Source organism: Mus caroli, chromosome 11 (genome assembly GCF_900094665.2).
Source record: "Mus caroli chromosome 11, CAROLI_EIJ_v1.1, whole genome shotgun sequence".
In the NCBI taxonomy this organism is placed as follows: domain Eukaryota; kingdom Metazoa; phylum Chordata; class Mammalia; order Rodentia; family Muridae; genus Mus; species Mus caroli.
The window spans coordinates 92,462,292-92,488,694 of NC_034580.1; the positions used below are offsets into that span (position 1 = coordinate 92,462,292).

The 26,403-nt window shown below is 45.4% G+C and overlaps 1 protein-coding gene across 3 annotated transcripts in view; it reads left to right on the forward strand.

Annotated features, from left to right (window-relative positions):
* Skap1 (src kinase associated phosphoprotein 1) overlaps positions 1-26,403 on the forward strand; it is a 296,003-nt gene that overhangs the window by 228,356 nt on the left and 41,244 nt on the right. For all 3 annotated transcript variants that reach the window (XM_021177551.2, XM_029484146.1, XM_029484147.1), the window contains exons 5-9: positions 9,197-9,274; positions 10,725-10,808; positions 15,426-15,550; positions 17,699-17,762; positions 19,883-20,068. In XM_021177551.2, coding sequence (XP_021033210.1) covers positions 9,197-9,274; positions 10,725-10,808; positions 15,426-15,550; positions 17,699-17,762; positions 19,883-20,068 — 537 coding nt within the window. The remainder of the gene's footprint in view (positions 1-9,196; positions 9,275-10,724; positions 10,809-15,425; positions 15,551-17,698; positions 17,763-19,882; positions 20,069-26,403) is intronic.

Here is a 26,403-nt window from a genome sequence, read left to right on the forward strand (position 1 = left end):
CCGGTGTGAGAGAAGAGCATCCCCAGAGGCCACAGATCTCTTCTGTGTTTCTCCTTAAGAAAGTTCTCCACTGTTCTCACAGAAGTTTCACTGCTGTGTCTAAATCCAATGCCTTGCCTGGCTTTTTCCACAGTGGAGATGAACTTGATCGATGTAGTGGTTTGAATGCTTCTTGGCCCATAGGGAGTAGCACTATTAGGAGGTGTGGTCTTGTTAGAGGAAGTGCGTCTCTGTGGAGGCGGGACTTTGAGGTCCTATACGCTCAAACTGGGCCTAGCCCAGCAGTCTTCATTCTTTTGCCTCCAGATCAAGATGTAAAAGTCGCCGGGCGTGGTGGCGCACGCCTTTAATCCCAGCACTCGGGAGGCAGAGGCAGGCGGATTTCTGAGTTCGAGGCCAGCCTGGTCTACAAAGTGAGNNCCAGNACAGCCAGGGCTATACAGAGAAACCNTGTNTCGAAAAACNNAANAAAANAAANAAAAAAAAAAAGAGTTGTTGTGGTCATGGTGTCTCTTCTCAGCAAGAAAACCCCAAGACAGCTGTCCTGTGTTCACACCCTGCCTTTTGTCAACACTGGGCCTTTTCTCCACAAACGCATCCATTCCGTTTAAAGCTATCTGTCGAGTGGTTTCTCTGTCTTTGTCTCTTGTGTGTCTATCTAAACCCTTTGATGAGCAAAGCACCATGGCAGAAAAGCATGCTGGACTGGGTGAGAATCCAAGTGGCTAGCCATGGGACCACAGGAGGTAAAACATTACGTGAGTGTAGCACAGAGCAACAGAAGACCACCGAAAGTCAGTTCTCAGAACCAGAAGATGCACGGTCCTTGCCTGTACCACAGACTACTGTTGGCTGGCTCTCAAAACTTGACAGTAAGGGGAGAAAGTTAACCCAGAAAAACAAGAGACCAAGAATAAGCACAACTGGGCTTACTAAAGAAGGTCACAGGGGCTGGAGAGATGGTTCAGTGGAACACTGGCTGTTCGTCCAGAGGACTCATATGTAGTTCCCAACAGCTCAGAATTGCCTGTAACTCCATCTCCAGGAGGTCTAGTACCCTCTCCTGGCCACTGTGTGTGTGTGTGCAAGTATGTGTGTGTATATGTGTGTACATTTACATACACACACACATATATATATGCATACATTTTAGTTTAATATTCTTAAGAAAGTATGTGTTTTTGCACAGCTCAGCAGACAGACAGATGCCTTCAGTTAGGGAGTTGGAATGAAAATGGAACCTGACCATTCCCAGTCTTCAAATACCAGATTTTCTCCAGCCTCAGCCAGCCAGATTCCCCAGAAGCCGACCGTGCACCCTCTTACCTGAAAGCCCCCACCTCCACCCTCACCCCCACCTCCTGTAGCTCTCGGTCTTTAGGGTTGAATTGATTTGGTTTCTTTTCAAGGCAATTGAACTCAAATTAAAAGGAAGAAGACCGATGCGAAAAGTTAAGTTGGGGGAAAGCAAAAAAACATTATTCCAAAACTCTTGGTCTTTTCAGGTTGAGTTAGGAAGAGACCAAACCTGCTACGTGTGGTAGGAGTTAGCAGGCACCTGGTTTGTTCTACAAGGGCTGCGCCGTTTCCATAGGGGAATCAGGTGGCCTCCTACACCATTAGCCCTGTGCTGTGTGTTACCAGCTGATTTCTCCAATTCTCTTTTCTCAGTGGGCTAGAACACAGCTGGTTAAATAGGCCGTGACGCACATAAGCTCCCGTGTCTGCTTTATTGACTGCTTTATGGAAATGTATCACACTCCAAAGGGTCCTCATTGTTGTTGCCACGAGGAGCTGACTGAGGAGCCGGCTTTAGCGCTGAGAGATGGAGTCCTGCCCTGTCATTTTTTCCCCCTATGGCAGAGTTGGTTTCTGGGTGGGATGCGGGGGTGGGGGGTTTGAAAGGTTCAGGAGGAAGAGAGAAGGATGTCTGAGAATTTCTTTTATCTTCATTTGCCATGGAAGTTGGGCGGCCATCACTTCTGAGTAAAACACTTCTCTGTTGATCTTATCTTTATGGCCAAACATCCTTTAGCTAAGTGAATCTTTTCCTTATGTGGGTTACTCAGAGAGATTTAGTTAAGTGTAGTTGTGGAGAGAGATTATGACATTAATGCAATTCTGGTTTGTGCTGATAGAATGTGATATATGCTCAGGTTGATACAAGAGGACCATTTGTTGCCAATAAATGAAACCGTTTCTAGGGTTGTTTTGTTTTGTTTTTTCTTTTCCTCAAGATGGTGGTAATTTCTATTCAGGTAATAGGAAAAAAAAAGTATCTCTTTTTACAATTTTATACTTATCTATCTATGTTTCGCCTTTTAAATATTGTGTTTGTGGCTGCTTCCTATTCTCCCGGCATCCTGGAATACATACTCTCTATAAGGCACGGAGTCGTTGGTTGGACAGTGGGGGTGGGCTCAGTTGTAAAAGTCTCCTGCCTCACCTCCCACAACAAGCCCAGCCATAAGCCTTCTCCAGTCGCTAGTTCTTGATCAAGGCCCTGAAGGTCACCAAAAGAGGAGACAGTCAAAGGGACAGAACACCTTCCCACTTTGGTTGTGCACAGTCAGCTGACGGGTCAGGGAGCTTATGAGGCTCCCGCTCTATGCGGAGAACAACTAAGACTAAACTCACATAAGCATTTTTAATTTCTTCTATAATCCCATTTTTCCCCCCCACGGTGCATCAAGGAAACTACGTGAGCTATTTCTCAAATACAAAAAAACCCTCAAATGTATAAGAAAGCAACGTAATGCGTCTGCTTACATACAAAAGCATAGCGTATAAAAACCACCCCACCCCACCCCGCGGCCAGATTGCTCTTCGGGATCTTGTTGGGGTAGAACCAAGTGGGAAATGCAGTGCCCAGATTTCAGCAAGCTGAGTTTGACTCTGGGGGAGAGGAGATGGGGAGGGCACCGTCCCCGCAGGCCGGGAATTAAGAGACTCGGGAGTGGAGGCGGCTCTTTGCCTTCCGCCTTTGTTTTCTTGGTGGTGGTGGTCTTGGGTTTCACTTGGTGGGGAGAGAAAAGCCTCATGCTGATAATGTACTGAAAGTAAATGAAATTAAATAAGCGAAGCGTGCTCATCACTACTTCCTCCCCCCTGGGTAATTCAATTCAAGCTCTGTCTGCGATGGCAACTCACAGGGGCTGTCTCTGTCACCCCGCTGGGGCCCGGAGTCTTAGCATCTAAATAAAAGTTTCACTCAAGCATTTTTTATGCTCCTGCCGGCAGGATCAGTGAGCTGGTGTGGGCACATTAATGTAATATTCATACGCACAGACTCTCCCCGCACACAAGGCGATGTCTTTCCATTTTCATAATTATAAATGTTCCACAAAATGGCATTTAGATTTGCATTTAAAAATAAAAAATAAAAAAAGAGGAGGTTTGAATTCCAATAAGACTCTTAACATGTCTTCTGTGATTCAGACTTTTAACAAGAAACTCTCTACATTTAGCAAGACCTTTAAAAAGAAGAAACTTGTGGCGAGACATAGCTTGAGGAATGCCATCTCTCTTGGCCCCTGTGTCTTTCATTTGAATCTGAGACCTCCAGGAGCAATTTTTTGAACAGTGCTTCAGAGAACCTCCATGCGAGCACTTTCCCTGTTGTTGGTCCTCACCTCACATGACCTCCACCTGCAGAAAGATCACATGACCTCCCCCCCCCCCGCAGAAGGATCACGTGTGGCCTCCCAACTGCTGGACGATCACGTGACCACCTCCTGCCTGCAGGGAATCCTTGCCAGTTCTTAGAGGGTTGTTTTCAGTGGGGCTAGAATGTTAGACTGCTGGGAGTAAAAAAACAGAAAAACCCTTGGGGGGCGGGGGGGGGGACTTCCATTTACTGTGGTTCATGTCAGACATGTACCCCAAGACCCATCTGAAAGGATTTATGCCAAACACAAAGTTTACTCACCGTAAAAATCCACAAATGAAAAAAAAAAACAAAAAAACAAAAAAAACGGTTGCTGGGTGTGGCCAGCCTAGGCTACCCTCCAAGTTCCAGACCAGCCAGGGCAACATAGTGAGATCCTGTCTCAAAAACAAATAAGGAGGAGCAGAGAGGGAGGGACTAAGGGGCCCGGGTAGGATGGAAGGAAAAGAAAAGAGTCTATGCACAAGGAAGTTAGCAAGAAGACAATTGGATAAAAACAAATAAACAAACAAAAAGCAATCGCATAAAGGTAAAAGAAGACTCCTGCTTTACTGGGTTTTTTTAGGGTGTGTCTGTTCATGCGCGTGTGCATGTGGCTATGCGCATGTGCACAAGTGAGTGCAGTTGCCTGTGAAGGCCAGGGGCCTCAGATACCCCTAGATCTGAAGTTACAAGCAGTGGAAAGCTACTGAACATGGGTTCTGGGAAGAAAACTCTAGTCCTCTGCAAGAACAGCACATGCCATCTCTCTGACCTCTCAGGTGTGTGTGTGTGTGTGTGTGTATGTGTGTGTTAAGCTTTTGGGTTTTTTTTTTTTCACTCGTATAATTTTTATTTTTCATGCATTGGTGTTTTGTCTGCTTGTAAATATGTATGAGGGTATCAGATCACTTTAGGATTGAATCTGCCATGCAGGTGGGAATTTAACCCCAGGGCCTCTGGAAGAGCAGCCAGTGCTCTTAACCACTGAACCATCTCTCCAGCCCCAAGATTTTTATTTTTATGTGTCTGCATGCATGTATGTATGTGCAGCTCATAAGGTCCTGGTGTCTTCAACGTTTAGTTGAGGACCTCAGACCCCTTGGGACAAAAGTTGCAACCTGTGAGACACTATGAGAGTGCTGGAAACCAAAGCAAAAACAGAGGGAACCCTTAACCACACAGCATCTGCTCCAGCCCTGTGATCTGTTTTTAAAACTAGGCCCGAAACAGCTTAGAAGCAAAATGGCGATCTTAATCGTGGGTTGATTTGTGTGTGCGTGCGTTTTTGAAATGCTGAGGCTTGAACTCAGGGACTCACACAGGCTAGGCAAGGCAAGCACAGGTCCACTGGGCTGCAATTTTAGCTCAAATATTTTATTTTTTTTTAAACAAAGAAGCTAATAAAAGCACTGAGCAAAGGGAGGCTTCCCAGCCACTGCTGAAGATGCTGGCAACTGTGTGGTACAAAAGTGACTGACTGGCAGAAAAGACTCTTTCACCCTTACGTTTGAAGACACACACGGCTGCCGGCTTGAGTCATTTGTAGTTGTGCCTTATTTTGTTATGAGTGTTTGGTTTGATTGTTGGTTTTGGGGGGGTTTTTTGGCGATGTGTTTTAATTATGTGTATGTGTGTTGGAGGAAGGGGGAGGGATGTGGATGTGAGTACCTAGAGAGGCCAGAAAATGGTGTCATCCTTTGGAGCTGGAATTACAGGTGACTTTGAGCTGTCTGGTGTAGGTGCTGGGTTGGGGGGAGGGGGGTGTTGTTTGTTTGTTTGTTGGGGGGGTTGTTTGTTTTTATTTGTTGTTGGGTTTCTGTTGGTTGGTTGCTTGGCTCCAGTTGTTGTTTGGAGTTTGAGGCTTTGGATTTGTTTTGTTTTGTTTTGTTTGTTTTGAACCAGATCATACTATGTAACCCTGGCTGGCCTCAAACTTGCTAGGTAGAACATGATAGCCTTGAACTCACAGAATTCACCTGCTAATGCCTCCTAAGTGCTAAGATTAAAGTTGTGCTCGCCTGGCTTGCTTTTTATATATATATATATAACTTTTTTAAAAAATAATTTTTGTCTGTTTAGTGGGTTTTTTTAATACAAGGGTTTTTTGTTTTTGTTTTTTTTAAGACAACATTTCTCTGTGTAGCCCTGGCTGTCCTAGAGCTCGCTCTGTGGACCAGACTGGCCTCGAACTTAGAGATCTGGCTGTCTCTGCCTCTAGAGTGCTTGGATTAAAGGCTTGCACCAACACTGTCTGGAGAAGTAACATTTTTTGAGATTATAAAACAATGATGCTATTTCTCCATTCTCCTTCCTGCCTCCAAACCCTCCCATGTACTCATGCTTGCTCTCCCTCACATTCGTGGCCTCTTTCTTCACTAATCGTGATTACACGCACATATGTATATATATTTGTAATCTTAAATGTAACCTGCTCAGTCCCTATAACGTTATTTGTATGTATGTTTTCAGGACTGACGGTTGGCACTGGACAACCAATTGATGTTCTCTTCCCTAGGGAAGGCCACTCCTTCCACTCCTGGCTTTCCTCAGATTCCTAAAGTTCTTTGGGTAGGGTGGAGGCCTTGTGGACCTTTCCCTGTCTGGATTGGCGTGTCCGTTAGTGTCAGTTTATACAGCTCACACTTGGGCAGGCGTTGGTGAGACTTTATGAGTGTAGCATCCGACATTACTAGGAGACAGAATCTCACAGTGAAGTCCCTGATCCTCTGGCTCTTACAAACTTTCCATCCCTTCTTCTCAACATCCCCAAAACTTTAAGTACAGAAGTATTTTTGTAGATGTAGCCAATGGGGGCTGGGCTCCACAACTCTAAATTTTGACTGGCTGTGTGTTGTGTTAAATGTTTAATCTCAGTCAGGGGTTTCTACCCCACATTTAATCATTCTGTTCCCAGATAGAAGACACACAACTTTTATATTTATAAACCTTTAATGTCATAGAGCTGAACAGGTATCTACCCTCTAAGCTATTGTGTCTACTTCCCTGTCAATAACCCTGACTCATAACTTACCATGTTCCATCTGGGCCGCTCATCACTCCAGCTGTACAGCCCTCACGGCCATGTTTTCATGACAGGCCTAACCCATGGCATCTTCTCCTCTCTCTTTCCCTTGTGCTCTCTTCTCAGACTCAAAGCCCAGAAACCGAAACCTCACCTACCTCTCTTCTGCCCAGCTATAGACTGTCTGAATCTTTATTCAATCAACCACCTTAAATGAAGGAACAAGGTCACATAGCGTTACTTTGTGCATCTTCACACTGTCTGGTTGCCGGAGCATTGGGGGGTGGGAGGGCTAGTATTTAGCATTGCAATACATAGCAACAGACCAAACCTCAACAACTGTGCTTTTCTGTAGTGAAGAGCAAAGAGAAGTTTCCTGGATAAGGAGTGAAGGCTACACTTATCTGTGGTATAAGGACAAATATTTATAGATGTCATTAGGGATTATGTTGATTTAATAAGTTAGAGGTTAAGCATCCAATAAGCATGGCTTTGCCGGTACTGAGTAGTTAGCTCTACTACCAGGAGTGACTCTCCTCTTGTTGAACAGATTTTAAGTCCAATTTGAAAACTTTTGGCCACTGCCAAGGTACATGTGCCAGTATTGCACCTGTAAGGTTATTAGGCTACCCTGGTCCTCAGTGTGGTTCGTAGATGTCACAGCTGGATAGGGCTGTCGGTTGACTAACTGCTTTGGAAATTCGCATGGTGTTGTCATAACTTTTTAAGAAATAGCATTTTTTTATTTATTCTCTGAAAACTGTATAGATGTAAACAATGTGTTTTGAGTTGTTTGCTTTATAAACTTTGAAGTAAAACAATTGGGTTGAAGAACTAAAATATCAATAATAAGCTTCTGCTAGCCCTCTCTCTTCCATCTGTCCTAAGTAAGAAAGGTAAAGTTGAGGTCAGTGAGCTAGCTCTTCAGTCAAAGGCACTTGTAGAGTCTGACAACCTGAGTTCAATCCCCAGGACCCCATATGGTAGGAGGAGAGAACTGGCTAAACACACACACACACACATGCACATATGCATGCACACAGATACACACATACACATATGCATGCACACACATACACATATGCATACTGCACACACATACATGTGCTTACACACGCACACACATGCACGCATATACACACGTGTGATAAATAAATGTCACTTTAAAAATGTTTCAAGAAATGTGAAGTTGAGCTGGGGTTTTAGCTTAGTGGTTGGGTATGTGCCAGAGAAGAAAGAAGAAGGCAGGAGACAGGAGAGGAGGGAGAAAAGAGGGACACGTTGAGTTATGGTGTTCCGGAGTTTTGAGGGGAGCTCACCACAGTGGTCCATGCTTATACCCTCGACGTCAGGATGTGGAGACAGGAGGATTACATGACCCAGGACAGCTGGAGCTGTTGTTCTTCTTTGTTTTATTATTGAGAAGTAACTTCTCCCCTTAATCTTTCACCCCTCCTTTCTGTGAAGCAAGCGTATAAGCCCCAGGCAGGAAGATGAATTAGGAGCTTGGCATCTCAATAAATTTGTACCTAAGGAAACTATTAAAAGCCAAGAATGTCACTGTCCTGCAGTTAAAGGTTGATGTCAGCCCCAAGGTCTCCTTTTATTTTTTTCTAAAGCTTCTATGATTCTTAGACACACGAACATGGCCCATACTTTTAAAAATCCAAGATCTAGTGGCTATTGCCAAATTCCCCTTGCGTAACCCATCTTTGTGAGCTTCACAAAATTTGCATTCCCCAAAGTAGCTGTCCAGGTGAAACAGGTGACTCGGCAGGTAACGTGCTTTCTGCATGCCTGTGAGGATGAGTGTTTGAATCCCCAGCACCCACATGAAAGCCTGACAAGGTAACACTCGTCTAGAATCCCAGCTCTGGGGATGTGGACACAGATTTCCCAGAGTTCACCAGCATAGCCTAGAGCTGAGCTCCAGGTTTAATAAGAGACTCTGCCTCGAAAAATGGGGTGCAGAGCAAACAACAGAGGAAGACACCCAATGTCAAACTCTGCCCTACACACACACTCTCCCACCCAAAGACACACATGCACACAAGCACAAATACACACCAAAAATAACAGCCGCAACAAAGCCCACAGGTGGGCGGGTGTTTATTGCCCCTTCTGAAAAGACTCCATGCACCGTGGAGTGTATCACTCACTGAAGCTTATCCTTCCTGCTCTTCATTTGACTTTTGATTATCTCGGTGTGGATTACTCAATTTACAGCTTATATCCACCACAAATTCCTAATTCCCCAGGGTCCTTTTTGGCCAATCAGCACATATTTAGGCTGTGTCCTCTTGCCGCAAGTTAATGTATGTTTAGTCATTTTAAGCAATATTAGCATTAAATATAATTAGGGAGAAAATTAACTTTTTCCCCTAATCATATAGAAATTGTTGTATTTTGTGCTACATTTAAACAATTACCCTTCTCTACTCCATCATTAATGTGAATAATCTCAAGTAGCTTAAATGGAAATTCTATCAGGTTTAAACAAAGCATTTCACTGTTGTTCCTTTTAGGAATAGAAGACATCTTAAGAGGGGCTCAAGAGCTGGATAGCGTCATCAAGCAAGGGTACCTGGAGAAGAAAAGCAAAGGTATCAATCAGATCCACGAAGGGTAGAGCATTTCAGGAAAAGAGGAGGGGGGAAGAAGGGGGAGGGAGGGGGGAGGAGGGAGGGGAAGGGAGGGGGAGGGAGAAGGGAGAGAGGGAGGAAGGGGAGGGAGGAAGTGGAGGGGGCAGAGAGAGAGAGAGAGAGAGAGAGAGAGAGAGAAGACAGGAGAAGATGTTGCTAAAGTATAGGATGTCTTCCTGGGGCCCAGTACTGTGCTAGACCCATACAATGCAAAAGCCAGGATAGGAAGGAAGTGTGGTGTGAGTGTGAGGCAAATAAAGAGAGAAAGCTCAAATCTTCAGCAAACTGTGGGCTTCACTGGAATTGGTTCTGGCCAGTTTGGGTGGCAGACACCTTTAATCCTAGCACTCTGGAGGCACCTAGCACTCTGGAGGCACAGACAGGTGGATCTGTATGAGATGGACGGATGGACGGATGGATGGATGGATGGATGGATGGGTGGATGGATTGATAATATCCTTGTCCTCATTTCTCAATGTGCTCCTATAAAGAGTTGAACTGTGGCAGAAGGAAGGAAACATATACACCTTTGATTCCAGCACTTGGGAGGCAGAGACAAGTAGATCTATTGGTTCAAAGCCAGCCTGGGAGTACAGAGTGAGTTCTAGGACAGCCAGGGCTACATAAAGAAACCCTGTCTCAAAAAAAGAAAAGAAAAAAGTGACAGTGTTTTGGTCAAGATATAGTCTTTCCACGTGTTAAGCAGTCTGCTTCCAAATTTCAGAGATACCCAACTCTTGACCCTTTCAGCCATCCCATTACAATAGGTACTACAGAAGCCAGAATCCCTGTTTTAATGCTGAACAAGAAAATCTCCTTACCACAGACACTCAAAAAGAAGAAGAAAAAGAAAGCCCTTCTCCTGGCCCTGGTCTGGAGGACCTAGAGTGTCATTTCTGTTCAGAGAAAGCAACACATAAAGAAATGATGCTAGTGGGCATAGTACTACATGCCTATAACCCCAACACTTAGAGAGGCTCACACAAGATGCCAGCCATGCCTATAACCCCAACACTTAGAGAGGCTCACACAAGATGGCAGCCTGAGTTTCAGGCTAGCCTGGATTACCCAGTGAGACTCTATGTCTCCAAAACCAAACAAAGATATCATAGGAAGTTTGAAAAATGCAGGGTGAGGCTTGATCCTAAAGGATAGAAATCGAGCTAGATAAAAAAAGAGACAGCCACGGAAGCCCAGAGAAGCAGCCTTACTAAGAGCCTGGGCCTATGATGGAGTTCGTCCTCCCCACTCAGTCAATATGGGATAACCTGTAGGAGTGAAAAGGAGGGTTTTACAGTCCATTAACCTGGGAAATAAAACAATAACCCACTCAACTGTGTTGTTGGATTTTACAGACTCGTGGGCCATTCTAGTTACCTGAATTTATGTCTCTTCTCACTCCTCTGTGTAGATCATAGCTTCTTTGGGTCGGAGTGGCAGAAGCGATGGTGTGTTATCAGCAGAGGGCTCTTCCTCTACTATGCTAATGAGAAAAGTAAGTGTGCTCCATTTACACAGCGGCATCTCACTCCTGGATACAAGCACTTCGTAAATTCTCAAGCACTTCGATCTCTAGATAACGGTCCTTAACTAACACCCATAGCGAGACATGCTTAGGAAAGAAATAGGCTTGGGTAACAAATACCTGCCCACTGCCAATAACACAGGCCAATTTAGCAATTTTTTTTTCCTCCTTAAACATTAAGTGTGGTCAACATATCAAAGGATTATAGTCAACGGTGACTCATTCCACATTATCAGAATGGTTTAGCCTTCATTGAAAAAAATAAATATATGCAAGGAAGGCTTGGAAAATGACTCAGAGGACAAAGTGCTTGCTGCATTTAAGCATGAGGACTTGAGTTCAAACTTCCAGAGCCCATGTAAAGCTAAAGTGATAATATAGCTCTGTAACCTTTACAGTGAGTTGCTGGAGAGATGGCTCGGAGCACTGGCTGCTCTTCCAGAGGTACTGAGTTCAATTCCCAGCAACCACATGGTGGCTCACAACCATCTGTAATGGGATCTGATGCCCTCTTCTGGTGTGTCTGAAGACAGCAACATAAATATAAATATACTTATATATATATAAATAAATAAATAAATCTTTCGGGGGGGTGGGGAGGAAGGAAAAGAAATCCCAGTGAGATGAGAGGCAAGAACAGGAGAATTCCCCAGAACTCTTAGCCTGACATACACAGCAGCAAGTGAGAACCCACACCTGGGGCAGAGGGAAGACAAGAACGAACATCAAAGGCTGTGCTCTGATCTCCATGTGTGCACTGTGGCATGTATAACCCTGCACTCGCCTGTGGGACCACCCACATGCATACATGCACAAGTGAGAGCACATATACTCACAAAGATATTAAAAAAAAACATAACTGCAACAGCAAGAAGGGGGAAAAAAAGCATTAAGATGCCAGGCATGGTAGCACACTCCTACAACCCCAACATTTAGAGAGCTGAGGCAGGAGAATCACAAGTTCAAGGGTCGCCTGAGCTACATAGTAAGACTCTTTCTTCAAAGCCAAACACTGGAGATATAGCTCAGTGGTAGAGCACTTGCCTGGTGTACACCAAGCGCTGAATCTAATTCCTAACAACATACACAGAATAATACAGTAATATAATAATAATTCTGAAAAAGACTTAAGTAGTGTCAACAATGGCCCAGAAGTAGAACCTTAGGGTTCAAACTCTCTTTAAGAGCACGTTCAGGACTATTGGGAAATAGTGGTCCAGTAGACATCCCCAGAACCATGGGGGAATGAATGTCGAACTCTAAATGGTGGTTGTACCCAAGAGACACTCTTCAGCCAGATGACAGCAGCAGCAGCAGCCAAGTGTTGACTAAGAGGCAGTTTCTTAACGAGCCATCACCACGTGCTATGCCTAGAAGACCTCTCATCCATGCTGAGCACACTTGCTCAGTCCCTGAGAAGAGAGAGAGGATTTAAACACAGTTGGAGGGAACTACAAATAAATACAATTTAAAAGTTATTATTGTAAATGAATGCTGTCTTAGGGCTCAATGGCTGTGAACAGACACCATGACCAAGGCAACTCTTATGAAGGACAACATTCCATTGGGGCTGGCTTACAGTTTCAGAGGTTTAGTCCATTATCATCATGGCAGGAAGCATGGCAGTGAGCAAGCACATATGGTGCTGGAGAAGGAGCTGAAGAATTCTACATCTTGATCCATAGGCAACAGAGATGAATGCCACACCAAGTCTAGCTTGAGCATATATGAGACCTCAAAGGTCTTCCCCCACAGTGACACACTTCCCTTAAACAAGACCACAAAAAGGCCACACCTACTATAACAAGGCCACACCTCTCAATAGTGCCTCTCCCTATGGACCAAGCATTCAAACACTTGAGTCAAGGGAGCCATTCCTATTCAAACTGCCACAAAGGCCAACTCCCTGGGAGAGGAAATCCTTCTTCAGATTAGGATCCAGAGGAAGAGGAGCTAAGTGTTGGAAGGAGACTCCCTTGGACTCTCCCACCTTCATGCAGAGGCCAGTGGTAGCCCTACTAAAAAGGCCTCTGATTTACCCTCCAGTCTGTTCTGTTTCGCTTGCTTCCTTTCTAAACTGTATTCTCCTAGCCTGGAGAACAGTCTCCCTGCACCTTTGATACAACCAGGGCAGAAAGAGCTGCAGTTTTGATGGTGACCTGGGACCCTTAGGATTTGCCCCTGGCTTGTGGCACTTGCCTCGCTCTACCGCTCCCCCTGGCTATGGTGGCACAGAGTTCATCTTGTGGCCATCTTGGATTCCTGAGTCTCTCCCATTGGAACTGGCCACAGCCTGCTCAGAAAACTGAGCAACAAAAGTTCCATGTTCTTCCAACCCCCAGCCCAGTTGCAAGTCCAAGAAATACCAGTTCTCCCCCTAAATTCTAGACCTGGGCTAGTGGTCCAGCTCAATTGGTAGATGCTTGCCTGGCATGCATGCCTGGCAAGCCCTGGGTTGGATCCTCAGCCCTGCATAAAACCAGTGTGATGGTGCATGCCTGTGATCTCAGCACTCAGAAGGTAGAATCTGGAAGGTCAGGAGTTCTAGGCCATCCTCAGCTATATCAGGAGTTAAAGGCCAGCCTGGGTTATGAGACTCTGTCTCAAAACCTTGATTAATTAATGAATTAGCAAATTAGTTAATTAATTCTAGACCTACAAGGCTGACAGCCGTTCTATTCTTCAAACTACTATGCTACCTGAACCACTGTAAAACTGTTCATCAGGGCTGGTGAGATAGTTCAGTGGGTAAGAGTATTAACTGCTCTTCCAAAGGTCCTGAGTTCAAATCCCAGCAACTACATGGTGGCTCACAACCACCCATAATGAGATCTGATACCCTCTTCTGGTGCATTTGAAGACAGCTACAGTGAACTTATACTAATAAATAAATCTTTTAAAAAAAAAACTGTTCATCATTTCTCTTGTGTTTAAATAAGTATTTGGGGGCTGGAGAAAGAGCTCAGTGGTCACGAGCACGTATTGCCCTTCCTGGCACCCATGTGATATCCCATAGCTGTCTGTAACTCCAGCTCTGAGAGATCTGACATCCTCTCTGGCCTCTGAAGGTACAGACATACACATAACACACATCTATACATGCAAGCAAACCTTCCATACGCACAAAATAAAAGCGAGTAAGTCTTCAAAAAACAATGACGATGAGCATTGGCATCTCTCAGTACAAAACCGCGTGTGTTCATTCAGAGCTCAGGTCTTACGGTGAGAGAGGAGGGGTGAGAGCGGGAGAGGCTTGGAGACTTTTATTGACCATTTTGCTGTCAGGGTGAAATAAAATCTGGTGACCAAAGAAACAACAAAACATTTTAGTGGCCAGTTAGAACAAGGAGGGATACTTTAACAAAAAAGATTCGGGTGTCAGAAAGCACTGTTGCATGGCTCCCCTCTCGACACTTACTCCTTATTGTGCCCAGGACAGTTTCTCTGTAGGTATAGTGTTTGTGTGTTTCTTTTAGCTCAAGCAGGTAAAAATAGAACCTTTTCCCTTACTCCCTCTCCCTCACTCCCTCCCATCCTCCCTCTTCATCCTCTCTCCATCACCATCCTTCTTCCTTCCCTCCTAACGACCTCCTTCAAACCGTCCTCCTCCTCCCTCTCGTCCTCCCTCCCTCCCTCTCCATCTTCTTCCCTCCCTCCCTCCCTCTCCCCCTCCCTCCTCAGTTTGTCCCTCATTTGCTGTCATTATCATCCAAAGGCATCAGAGGCCCCGGGTTCAATCTCCAGCACTAAATGAGGTAACGGAAAGATTCAATATCAATTCTCTCCACTTGATAGAGGGCATCTTCACCACCCAGACCCTGCAGTTGTTGCCCTCTATACGTTCTGTCTGAACTACAAAACAGACGCAACCTCTCTCAGGGAAACAGGGAGGAGGCCAGTGTTGTATTTTGTTTTTGAATAAATGCTGGGCTTCCCCGACCCCTGCCAATGGAAGTGACAGGCAGTGTGGTGTCTCCTTTGCTTAATTTGAGGTCTCTCTGTCACCTTCCTCATCCTCTCAAGATACAAACACTACTTGGTTATTTCCCAGTTTATCTCCAGGACTATGTTTGAACCTTTCTTCCTCTAGCATAAATTCCCACCTGACCCTCAGGGGAGGGGGCGGGCATTTGAGGTACAGGTATGGAAGGAGATTCCAGGACTTAACAACACCCAGCTGTGCTGCCACACCCCTCCTTGAAAGTGAGCTCTACTGGTCCTGATAATAAGGGCTGGGCTCTGTAATAGCTTTCAGGAGCCCCACATGCACAGGCTTTCTCTGCTGTAATAACTCCTGCTTTCTGTTATTACAGATCTCTTTAACATTCTAATGCATTCCCCATCTCTCTTGCACACTTTGGGTAAAATAACCTTTTATGTTGGATTTCCCCTGCTTGGTGCTGACCTCTGCCTGCCTAGGGCAGTAGTAGCCTCTTCCCAAGCTTCCCTAATAACCTTTCTTAGACAATCGTGCTTCCTTGAGGATGCAACAGCTGTTCCGCGCTTTTTATTTTCCATCCCAGAAAAGTTACCTTCCCTTAGCTGTTGTGTCTCTCGAGAGACACAGGGAGCTTTGCTGTTTTGCAGGCAAGCAGCCCAAAGGGACCTTCCTCATTAAGGGCTACAGTGTCCGGATGGCCCCTCACCTGCGGAAAGATTCCAAGAAAGAATCCTGCTTTGAACTGATCTCCCAGGATAGGCGCAGCTATGAGGTAAGCCATCCTCACGATCCTCGAAAGCCCGGCATTTTCCTTGCTGCTGCATGTGAGCCACAGTGGCTGGGGCTATGGTAGACTCCGCCTGCTATGCTTCCCACTCATTTCTCCCCACCTGCCCTCCTGCTCCTTCCTTTGCTGTGCAATGCCTTCTCTTCTCGTCTTTTGCTACGTACGCTCTTCCTTGGTGCCACCTTTACTTGTCTTTCATGGCTTTACCCCTCTCCAGTCTTCCCAGTCTCATCCCACAAGGTGAGATTCTTGCTTATTGCAACCCACAGTCCAGTTCTTTACACACACACTGATTCCACAGCTACAGTCCCTGTTCTGTCTGTCATCCTGAAGTCCTTCCATGAAATCCAAAATAAGCTTTAACTACAGAGTGAGAATGTTTCCCATGTTTTCATTATATCTCAGCATGTTTCAAAGTTGTTTTTATTATTAAATTATAATATTTATCCAGATAAAATACATGTCCAGATAAAAGTTTTATGTGAGAAAGTTCAAACCAGTGTCCCTAGAAACACTTTATAGAACTGGGTGGTTTTTCAGAAACTATGAATATGTTGGAGAGATGATTCAGATGAAAACCTGAGTTCAAATCCACAGCCCGTATAACGAGCAAGGTCTCAAGCATAGCTTATCTATGCAGTGGGGAAGAGAGACCAAAGGATTGCTGGGGCCTGCTGAGTGCCAGCTGAGCCAAATAAAAACAGGAGCTCAAGGTTCAAGGAGAGACTCTGCCTCAAAGGGGATAGGGAAAGAGGAAACCATCAACACCCTCCCCTGGCCTCTGCATGCATACAAAGAATATACATACTTGCTTGTGATGCGCATGCACGCGCGTGTGCACAGAGAGAGAGAGAGAGAGAGAGAGAGAATCCATGAACCTACATTTCTTATGCACCATGAACCTTTATCAAACCCTAATGGCCATAGAATTTAAATGTTCTTTTATTTCAAGTTGATTCATTTTTAAAATTACAAAGGCTTAGTGCTTGACTGCTCTGTTTGGTGAATCAGAATGCGGTCTGTTTTGATGCCTATCTTTGGCCCATTGAATCCAAACCATCCCTCTGGGCCGTGGAGCCTTCCTTTGGCCTTTTCTTCCTCTCCTTATTTAATCCCAAAGCCATTGCAATAGCTAAGTTCCTGTCACTTCACCCAGCGGGCTACTTAAACAGCTTCCTAATTGGTCTCTAGTCTCCAGACACCCCCATTCAAACCCTTCCTAGCCACAGCTATGGAAATACCCACAGTCTTTGCTGGAACTGGATGTGGCTTCCTGTCGCCTACATTTTAAGTCTAGTCAGAGCCTTCCTGCCAGTGCCTCTGCTCCCCTACCTGTGCTTGGACTTCAGCCCATCTCATCTGCTCATAGGCCTCACACCTGACTTTCTCGTGCTCACGTGGCTTAGCAGTTAGGAGCACTGACTGCTCTTCCAGAGGTCCTGAGTTCAATTCCCAGCAACCACAGGTGGCTCACAACCATCTGTAATGGGATCCAATGCCCTCTTCTGGTGTGTCTGAAGACAGCTACAGTGTGCTCATATACATAAAATAAATAAAATCTTTTTTTTTTGGGGGGGGGAGGGTTTGAGACAGGGTTTCTCTGTGTAGCCCTGGCTGTCCTGGAACTCACTCTGTAGACCAGGCTGACCTCGAACTCAGAAATCTGCTTGCCTCTGCCTCCCGAGTGCTGGGATGAAAGGCTAAAATCTTTAAAAAAGAAAAGAAAAACAAATCTCCCTGCTGCCGAAGGCGTCTCCCTTGTAGTATTCTAGTCTCACACCCATGGCGCTTTGCTTCTCTTTCTATAAACTCTTCCCCGACAAATCCTTGATGAAGACGGTAATCGAGTGAGTAGGTATACATGCACATCAACATCTAGACTTACAGAGCTGTTCTCTCCGGTGTGTGAAATTGCTGAAGGCACAGCGCGGCTGTGTGAGGTGTCTTGGTGGTTTTGTTTGTTTGTTTTCTGAATGATAAGAAGGCAGAGAACCCTGATCACTGAGCTCAACTCTGAAACTCAGAAACTCGGAGCCTCTTATTCTGATACTCATGTTCCTTTGAGTCTATCTAGCAGGCGTCGGGAGCCCTTTTTTGGTGATGGATACATTGATCCTCTTGTTTTTTCTCTAGTTTACAGCTTCTAGTCCAGCTGAAGCCAGAGACTGGGTAGATCAAATAAGTTTCTTGTTAAAAGGTAAGAGGCACCATTTCAAAACTCCATGCTATGGGAGCGGGCTGGCAGGTGAAGTTGTATTTTGAGAGTTTAAGCTAAAAGTTTCTCTAAGTGGTTTTTTTTTTCCCCCTGGCTCCCTTACCTACCCTACGTGGCCTTTAAATATAACGACAAATAGTGTCCTGTAAGAATGGGAAGACAAGGCATCAGGTCACCTCTGATGTCACAGCTCACCCACTGACCCCATGTAGACAAAGCCACTAATCATTTGGGAAAGATTCAGAAAGCTGCTTAGCTCAAGTCCCTGTCCTCTCCCCACCTCACCCCTTTTATCCTGCAAAGGTAATTCATAGTGATCGTCATGTCGTTGAGATCCAAGTCCCTCCTCTCCTCTGTTTTCCCTTTCTGTTAAAAAGTTGAGTTTTAAACTCATCTAGGTGGCTGTCAGGGACACTGGACATTAAAAATAAATGGTCGTTTCCCAAGCCATAATAAAATGTACCTTGCCTTGGGAATGGCAAGAGCCCTGCCTGAAGAGGTTAAAGGCTGTTCTTAGAGTACCCTCTGCTGGCCAGCCAGAAGGCCTGGTGCAGCAGCCACAATGGCCCAGGAAGCCTTCCACCCTGAGAGTGACCAAACAGGTAGATTTGGCCTAAGAGGACCTTCATACACCATCATACCAGCCTCAGTAAGATGCAAGGACACCAACTCCGTACGTGGCCCATGTCTCAAGGAGAAACACATCCACCTAAAAACACCAAGCTTTCTCATCACGGTTTATTATTCTGCCGTAAGATTTTATGGTGGATAAAAAAGAAGAAAGCGCCCCAGCCTTAATTACAAGAATTGCCTCTTTTCCTCAGTTATACCTCTGCTATCACAAAAACAAACTACTCCGTGCACCAGCAGCATCCCATATAATAGGCTGGAGCTAGGCAGACACGGGCGTCGATGGTGAGGCTACAGGGTACACTCTCATCTAGGTGCCTAGGATTTATGCTTGTAATATACCCCTAAGTGTGTAAACCTCAATAAAACTCAAAGCAGCTTTATTGAGCTGTACCCTGTGGTACTTTCAGAATCTCACATTGAAGAAATTATTCATTCCATTTTATTTTAAAACAAACAAAATAATAACATATGGTTTCAGCCGCAAATGTGCCTTTGATCCTTTCCTCCTGTGAAGTCGCCAGAATTCAGATGAAATTTGTTGGGAAATCTTTATTAAAAGCCTAATCAAGCCAAACAGTTTTATTGTGCTTAGAAATGAACCGTTCCTGTCTCTCCATCCTTCCTGTCCCCAGAGTATGTATGCTCAGTGTGCTTGCTGGGTCCTGCAGCGGCCCCCTCGGGGGTGGGGGTGGGGGTGGGGGTTCCAGGAGCATGCTGAAGGCAGAGAACAAGCTTCCCATCCCCCTACCAGAATTGAAACCAATCTTTCTCCCCGCCTTGGTGCTCACTAGTGCGGTAATGGCTGAACACCCCCTCCTCAGTGACCCACTTTAAGGTCAGCCAGGCCGCAAAAGGACATGGTAACTGTGCTGTTTGGCCATTCCGTCTGGTCACACCACGGTTGTGTTTTCCCGTTCCGCCCCCCCCCCCCCGTTTCTTTTCTTCTGCTGCTTTTCCTCATTTGTTTTTCTTCCCTCTCCACGAACAAATTTGTCTAAATTCCACAGTGAGACCACCGGGAAATGAACGTCTGAGAGCTCAGACTCCGCCACATTGCCTGGGCTCTGTCACCCTAGCCAACTTGGAGCCATCGCTCACCCATCCGGTTTTCTGCTTGGCGAGCAGAGCATAGGACACAGGCAATGCCTCGCCTGGCCTATTTTCTTCCTTTCACCTTGCGTTTCCGTTCCCATACCCATACTTTTCTGGGCTGCTTCATCCTGACCACGTTTTATTGCCAGGGAGGATTTATATTGGTGGGTTAAACCTGATGCAGTGCCGGGCTGGCCTTTTCTGTAGATTTCCTGCCACCGAGGCCCGCATTAGAAATAACAGCCCTTAACCTAGTGTTTCATTTTCTCCTGACATGTTTTATTCTCATCCCTCCTCCTCTCTCACCTCCTCCTTTCCTATACTTCTTTTTTTTTTTTTTCTATCTTTATTCATTCTTATCTTTGCTCCGGCTGCAGATCTTAGCTCCTTAACCATTCCCTTCGAAGAGGAGGAAGAGGAAGAGGAGGAAGAAGAGAAAGAAGAGGAAGAAATGTACAATGACGTCGATGGCTTTGACTCCCCAAGGTCTGGCTCCCAGTGCAGAGCCATGGCCTTGCCTGAGCCTACTGAGAAAGAGGAAGACATTTATGAAGTCCTACCAGGTAAGATACATCACCGGCTAACTACCCACCTCCTACTGCTTAGAGAAAAAAAAAAAAAATCTTGACATGCGAAAGAACGAAACAGCCCCAAAGTTATCCCTATCTAAGGTTCACTGTCTGAAGGAGATGGTGTAAAAAGCCTGGTGACTCTGCCTTGTTCTGGGAACAAGATGAAATCCTCTTTCAGCAGTACCACGTGACATGACGTCACTTGTTCTTGAGCCATGAAGGTTAAAGGCTAGAGACCACTCCCTCTGTTTCTCATTGGCTTGCTGTGAGTTTGGGGGTGCGTTCTTATAGCTCTCTAGCCCTGGCTTACTTTCTGTAGAATCTGGAGAAGGATAAGACATTGTCTCAAAGGTACGGAGGATTTCCAAAGTCTGGATTGTGCAGATGCCAACAATGGTTTTGATACAGTAAAACTCTGATAGAACACACCTCATCATCGCCCAGAGTCAAATCTCATCTTCTCAGAGTAAGCCTACCCTGCTTCGGCTCTCCCCGTGCTGGGGCAGGTTGACTCTGGAGCCCTCCCCTTCACAAGGCAGGCTCACTAGCATCTCAGAAAAACGCACAGTCATCACTGCTCCCGCAGAGCCACTTCTGGTGGGAATCCAGCAGCTGGTGAACAGTACAGAACACAGTGGGGGTCAGACTGGAAAGCGGGAGCCTGAGCCTTTTAATTGTGAGGTATTTAGACAATGGGAAAGCTGAATCTTCAAGTCCATTCAGGAAGCGCTCCTGTGGAAATTTGCCAGGAGTTTAGTACTCTGCTAAGAAATTCAAATTAAGCCAAAATTTATAGCAATTTAAACCTGCATCCCAGATGAACCTGGGAACTAAGGTGAACCCAACACTTAGGCCCCAGAAGACAGGGCCCCTTGCTAAAAGCATTATCAGTAAATAATTGCATCTCAAGGCTTCCTAAGAGGAGGACCCAGCCTTCTTAAGTAGGTATTCCCTATTTGTCTCTTGCCTGAGAGAGAAGCCACGTCATTGCTCTCTGAGTCAAGTTGCAAGTCTGTGTGTCCTCAAAGCCCCACCAAGGAGTGTTCAATCCTTCTCCCTCGGTCCTCCAGCCTCTGCCAGACTCCACTTCCCCTGGCTTTGGTGGTGGTGGTGGTTGTTGTTGTTGTTGTTGTTGTTGTTGTGTTTTATTATGCAAATGATGTCTTGGTTGAGGTCGAGCCATTTCTTGTGTCTGAAGTTAAAAAAAAAAAAATGATAATTTCCTCAGCAAGTCATCGTCGTTAATGAAGTTTTACAAAAACAGATACAACCAAAGGAAAATAAAATTTCACAGGTGATAAATTTTTCCAATTTCCCTGGCAGAATTCGATAGGATTGTTAAATTAAGAGTGAAGGTGTCTGTTAGGAAGCAACGAGCGGTGATGGGTAATTTTATAGAGTGGAAAATTGAATCAAATTGCTACATTAAAACAGAGCTCCTCCGAGAATCTTCCTCCACAGCCTGTGCCATTGCAACAGCAGGGTGCAGAAAGCGATCTAATTCACCACACTCCCTAAAAGGAGACGCTCTCCCCAGCTTGGCCAGGATCTTCCTAGAGAGCTCACACCAGCCCAGGTTCAGGGAAAGATCCGGATGAGGCTTCACCTGAGATTCCAACTATCTCCAAGCCACTCTGCCTTCTGGGCTGCAGAGAAAAGCTATGTGATGCCCAAAGAAGCCAGGGAGGATGAAACTGATGCTAGTGGGGAGTGAAGGAGAGAGACCTCAGGAAACAGGTTGGGATTCCTTACTCTGGGTCAGGAGGAAGGAATGAACTACCAGCCTCTGAGTGACCAAGTTCATCCTGCCTCCTAAACGCTGCTGACAAACAAGCTGAGGTCCCCAGAACGCCTCCATACCTCCCACTGCTTACATACAAGAGTGGACCCAACGGCATGGAGCTTAGTCAGCCTCCTCAAGCAGCCACTAACCCTGTGCCCACAACTCCAGTCCACAGAAATTGAGGGAACCACACTATAGAAAAGGTGGGATCTCTTTCTGCAGGTTAGAAGGACCGCAGCTACCTTGCCTGTGCATCCAGTGAACAGAAGCCACCATCCACCACAGTTCTTACAGACAGCATGGGGTGGGGAGGTATATCGTCATTTAATTATCATGTGATTATTTCAGCCACATGTCTCCATCACCCAAGCTCTCTGTCACCCCACCATTGGTGCTTCTGAAATTGCTCTGTGCGTTCTGCCTAGGCCACACCACAGTCCTAAAGAAATGGAGAAAGAACGTAAGGGGGTCCAGCCTCATCTCCCCACCCCGGAGCTCCCCTCCCCGCCCCCACAAGACCCCCGAATGCCAGCCACTATCTACTGAAAAATAGCATGTGAGGGACAGCTAGATACAACAGGCACAGAGCTGGCTGTAACTCGGAGTGGATCTACACTGCCACCTGCTCACTGTGAGGACTGGAGCAAACTCCTTGCCCTGTCTAATTGTCCACTTGTAAGATGGGCAAAGTGATGACGTAGCTTCCTAGAGGGACATGAGGAAGAACCAGAGAGTGATGTGTGTGCACTTAGCACGGAGCACTCTGGCAAAGAAACACTCCACACATGACAATAGTGTAGACCTGGTGCCATTTAATAGGAAATATTACTTCCTCATCAAAGAGTTGGGAGTATGGCTAGGTCCCATCCTCACCAGCCAAACCCAAGACAGTCCAGTAAGGCACTTGCAGTTGGTTATGTGTGTGAAGCAGAAGTGAACCCAAAAAGCCTGAACAGATGGACTGTGGAGAACACCTTCTGCTCCTGCCCTTTTATTTATTTATTTATTTATTTTCTTTCTAATCAAGAGGGCCAGGTGCTGGGTGAAGGTACAGGCAATAGTAACACTGGAGTGTGCAAGCACTGCACGCTCACCAATAGTCACATGGTGCTCGGATCTCTAGCGTCCATTTCATTATAGCAGGTGAACATGCGTTGTGAAGGATGTTTAGTGTAGGCAGGCATGCTGGTCCTGCTCTGGGTGGGGCCTATGGGAGTCTCACTGTGCCTATGGGGAAAGCCGTGTAAATGCGGCTTCCCTTCCCGAGTGTAATAGAAAACTGAAAAGAATATGCAAAGTATACCAAGTCAATACAAAAAAAGTCTTCCTAACCAAAATAATATATGGGTCATCAAATTAAATGTGTGACATCACATTAGTCATGAGGTAATTAACATTTACTCTATGGCTAGCGCTCTTGTCCCCAAGAGGGAAACCAGAGCACTCAGGTTTTCAGCCAGACCACAGGAAAAATGTTAGTCCAGGCTGGAGAGATGGCTCAGCAGTTAAGGACACTGGCTGCTCTTCTAGAGTTCCTTGAGTTCAATTCCCTGTACCCACAGAGTGGCTCATAACCGTCTACAACAGAATCTGATGCCCTCTTCTGGTGTAGAGACATACTTGTAGACAAAGCACCCATATACATAAAATATATAAATAGAAAGAGAGGGATTGGGGGGGAGGGCTGGAGAGATGGCTCAGAGGTTAAGAGCACTGGCTGCTCTTCCAGAGGTCCTGAGTTCAGTTCTCAGCAGCCATGTGGTCGCTCATAACCACTTATAGATGAGATCTGGGGCCGCCTTCTGGCCTGCAGACACACATGCAGGCAGAATGCTGTGTACATAATAAATAAATAAATAAATAAATAAATAAATAAATAAATCTTTTTTTTAAAAGTTAGTCCTAGAAAATATGGTTTATATTCACTAGGATTCTGAGATTCCTGTTGAGAATATAGGGACCCTTGAGTTTTAGGATTTCATCTGTAGTAGATTAAACTTCAGAGAATGGCCTAAATGCAGTATGAAAGCCAGATGTTAAAATAGGAGGCTTTGGAGCTGGAGAGGTGGCTCATTGGTTAAGAGCACTTGCTGCTCTTCCATAGGACCAGGGTTCAATTCTAAGCACCCACATTGAACAGCTCACAACTCCAGCTCCAGAGGACTTGATACTCTCTTCTGACCACCTTAGGAACCTAAACATGCTATACACGTGATATGCACACACATACACATACATACATACACACATACACGCACACACATAAAAATTAAAATAAATCTTTTAGAAAACATTTTTCTAAACATTTCACATCTTCTTTGATGTGACATTATTCTGCAGATGAGCGCAGTCCCAGATTCAAAATTCCATATAAGGGCATTTTTTAATCAGATCCTGCAATTGTCTGGGCCCTCAAAGCTAGAAGCCAGGAAGGCATCTGAGACCACTGGAGATCACGGCCCCAGAGGGTTGCTACAGACCCAGAAACCAAACTGCTTTATAGTAAAGCACATAACTGGGTTTCTTTTTGATTAGAATCAAGTGGAAACAACATTCTGCAGGATTATCTTCCCCCCTGCATAGCTGTCCAGACACACAGGAAGAAGGAACAGTGATAGTTAAAGGTCTAAAGAAAGAAAAATGCAAACAAACCCAAGCCCAAAACACAAAACAGATGAAGAGTCAGTGCGGTCCCTAGCCTTTTTCTAGTTTCTTGGCCTCTTTTCTTCCTCATCCCTGGTTGCTCTGTGTATGTATCTTGTCTGTCTCTGTCTGTCTGTCTGTCACCTCACACTCTGAGAAGCAGCCATGGGGACCTGCTGGAACCATGCTGTTTCTTCTCCCTAGCATGCCCCTCTAGTCTCTGCCTCGGAAGTGCTGCACTCTGCTCAGTTGCATCCACAGATGGGACACCCTCTCTGCCACCACTGAAATTAAGGTCTGTCTCTGACCACGCTGATTTTTAGTCTTGTCTCTCTCCCCAGTTAGCAGGTACTCGGTTATTATTTGTAGAATTAAATTCTGTGCATTCCAATGGTTGGTATTAGCACAAACTGAGTTTAATATCTTGCAGATCAACCATACCACAGAGACTGGATGGACGGATTGAGAGGCAACAGTTAAGATTACCCAATACACACAATACACAGCAGAGGATAAATGTGTTCTTAGCCTCCTGCTCATAGGTTGCATTGTTGTGTAGAGAGCTGCTATGGCATACAGGGGTCTATGCCTAGTCTGGCCTTGCCAGGGAGTGGCTCATTCCTATTCTTTTGGATGCTCCCTTTACGTGTCAAGTCTCCCTGAATTTCTCTTGCATCTGTCACCACAGCACCTTGACATCTGGCTGCACATTAATACGTGAGGCATTTTCTTAAAGCTGTTGTCACTTTCTGTGTGGGGAAACTGCTTTTCCCTCCTTTTGATGTAATCATTTTTCTCCTGCTATTCTTTCTGGTATCCGTTTAGTGGGTGTCAGGAGTGGGTGCCAGAGCCACACTTCAGAAAGGACTCAGGTGTCAGAAGCAGCTAGCACCTCGCTGTCCCTCCTAGGTGGATTCAGTGTCCTGTTCCTCTCAGCCTCTCATTAGTGTCCCTGATACTGTGCCAAGAATGTTGATTGAAATCGACTCTCCGGATACTGAGGCTCATTTGTGATGCCCCATGGTTCCCTCACATGTTCACACAGTTAACAGAATCTTCTTCAACTGTTTTCCCAACTGAGATGAGATATTTGGGGATCAAGTGGAGCATTTAATGTAATAAGTGGGCAGTAATCTTCAGAGGTTAATTTGTTTAAAGCCTGTGTGAGATTGGGGTCCCATATGCCCCGTTAGGAGCCAGGACCATTATAATCTATTACTGTTTAAAGTTGAGCTAGCACATAAATTTTAATTCTCTCTTAAATGAAGATGTATTTCCATGGATGTAATGCTAAGATGCCTAATAATATTCTTAGAAGTCCAATGAGCTCTTTAACCTAAAGAAATGTTTTTGTTTCAAAATTGTCTTTTAAAATGAAAACCTCAGGCCAACAAGATACCCCAGTAGGTAAAGATGCTTGTCATGTGACCCACCTGGTAGAAGGAGAGAAACAACTCCCCCGAGGTATTCTCTGGCCTCTGACATGCACCCTGATGCATGTGAGCACAGGTGTGCACGCACGCACGCACACACACACACACACTTAATAAGTGAAAACAAAGCTTCTTTGTACAGAGTAACAAAAATAAGAAATTTAACTCCCTAACCCACCTGTCTTTTTAAGCAGAAAGCCTTTTGTAAAAATCCCAGTTACATAAACATTGTCTTGACTTTGGACCTTGTCAGATACCAGCTTGGTTTCACAGAAGGGTCTGAAATCAATTGTATCAAACCCTCTCAATCTAAGAAGGTACCAAGAGCAGTGCTTGTCATTAACCAGCTGTAGAAGGGGCTTCTTCTACTGTGTGACCCCAACCTCTGTCCTCCACTCTGTAATGGGAGCCCAGCCTCAGTCCTCCACTGTGTGATGGGAGCCCAGCCTCAGTCCTCCACTGTGTGA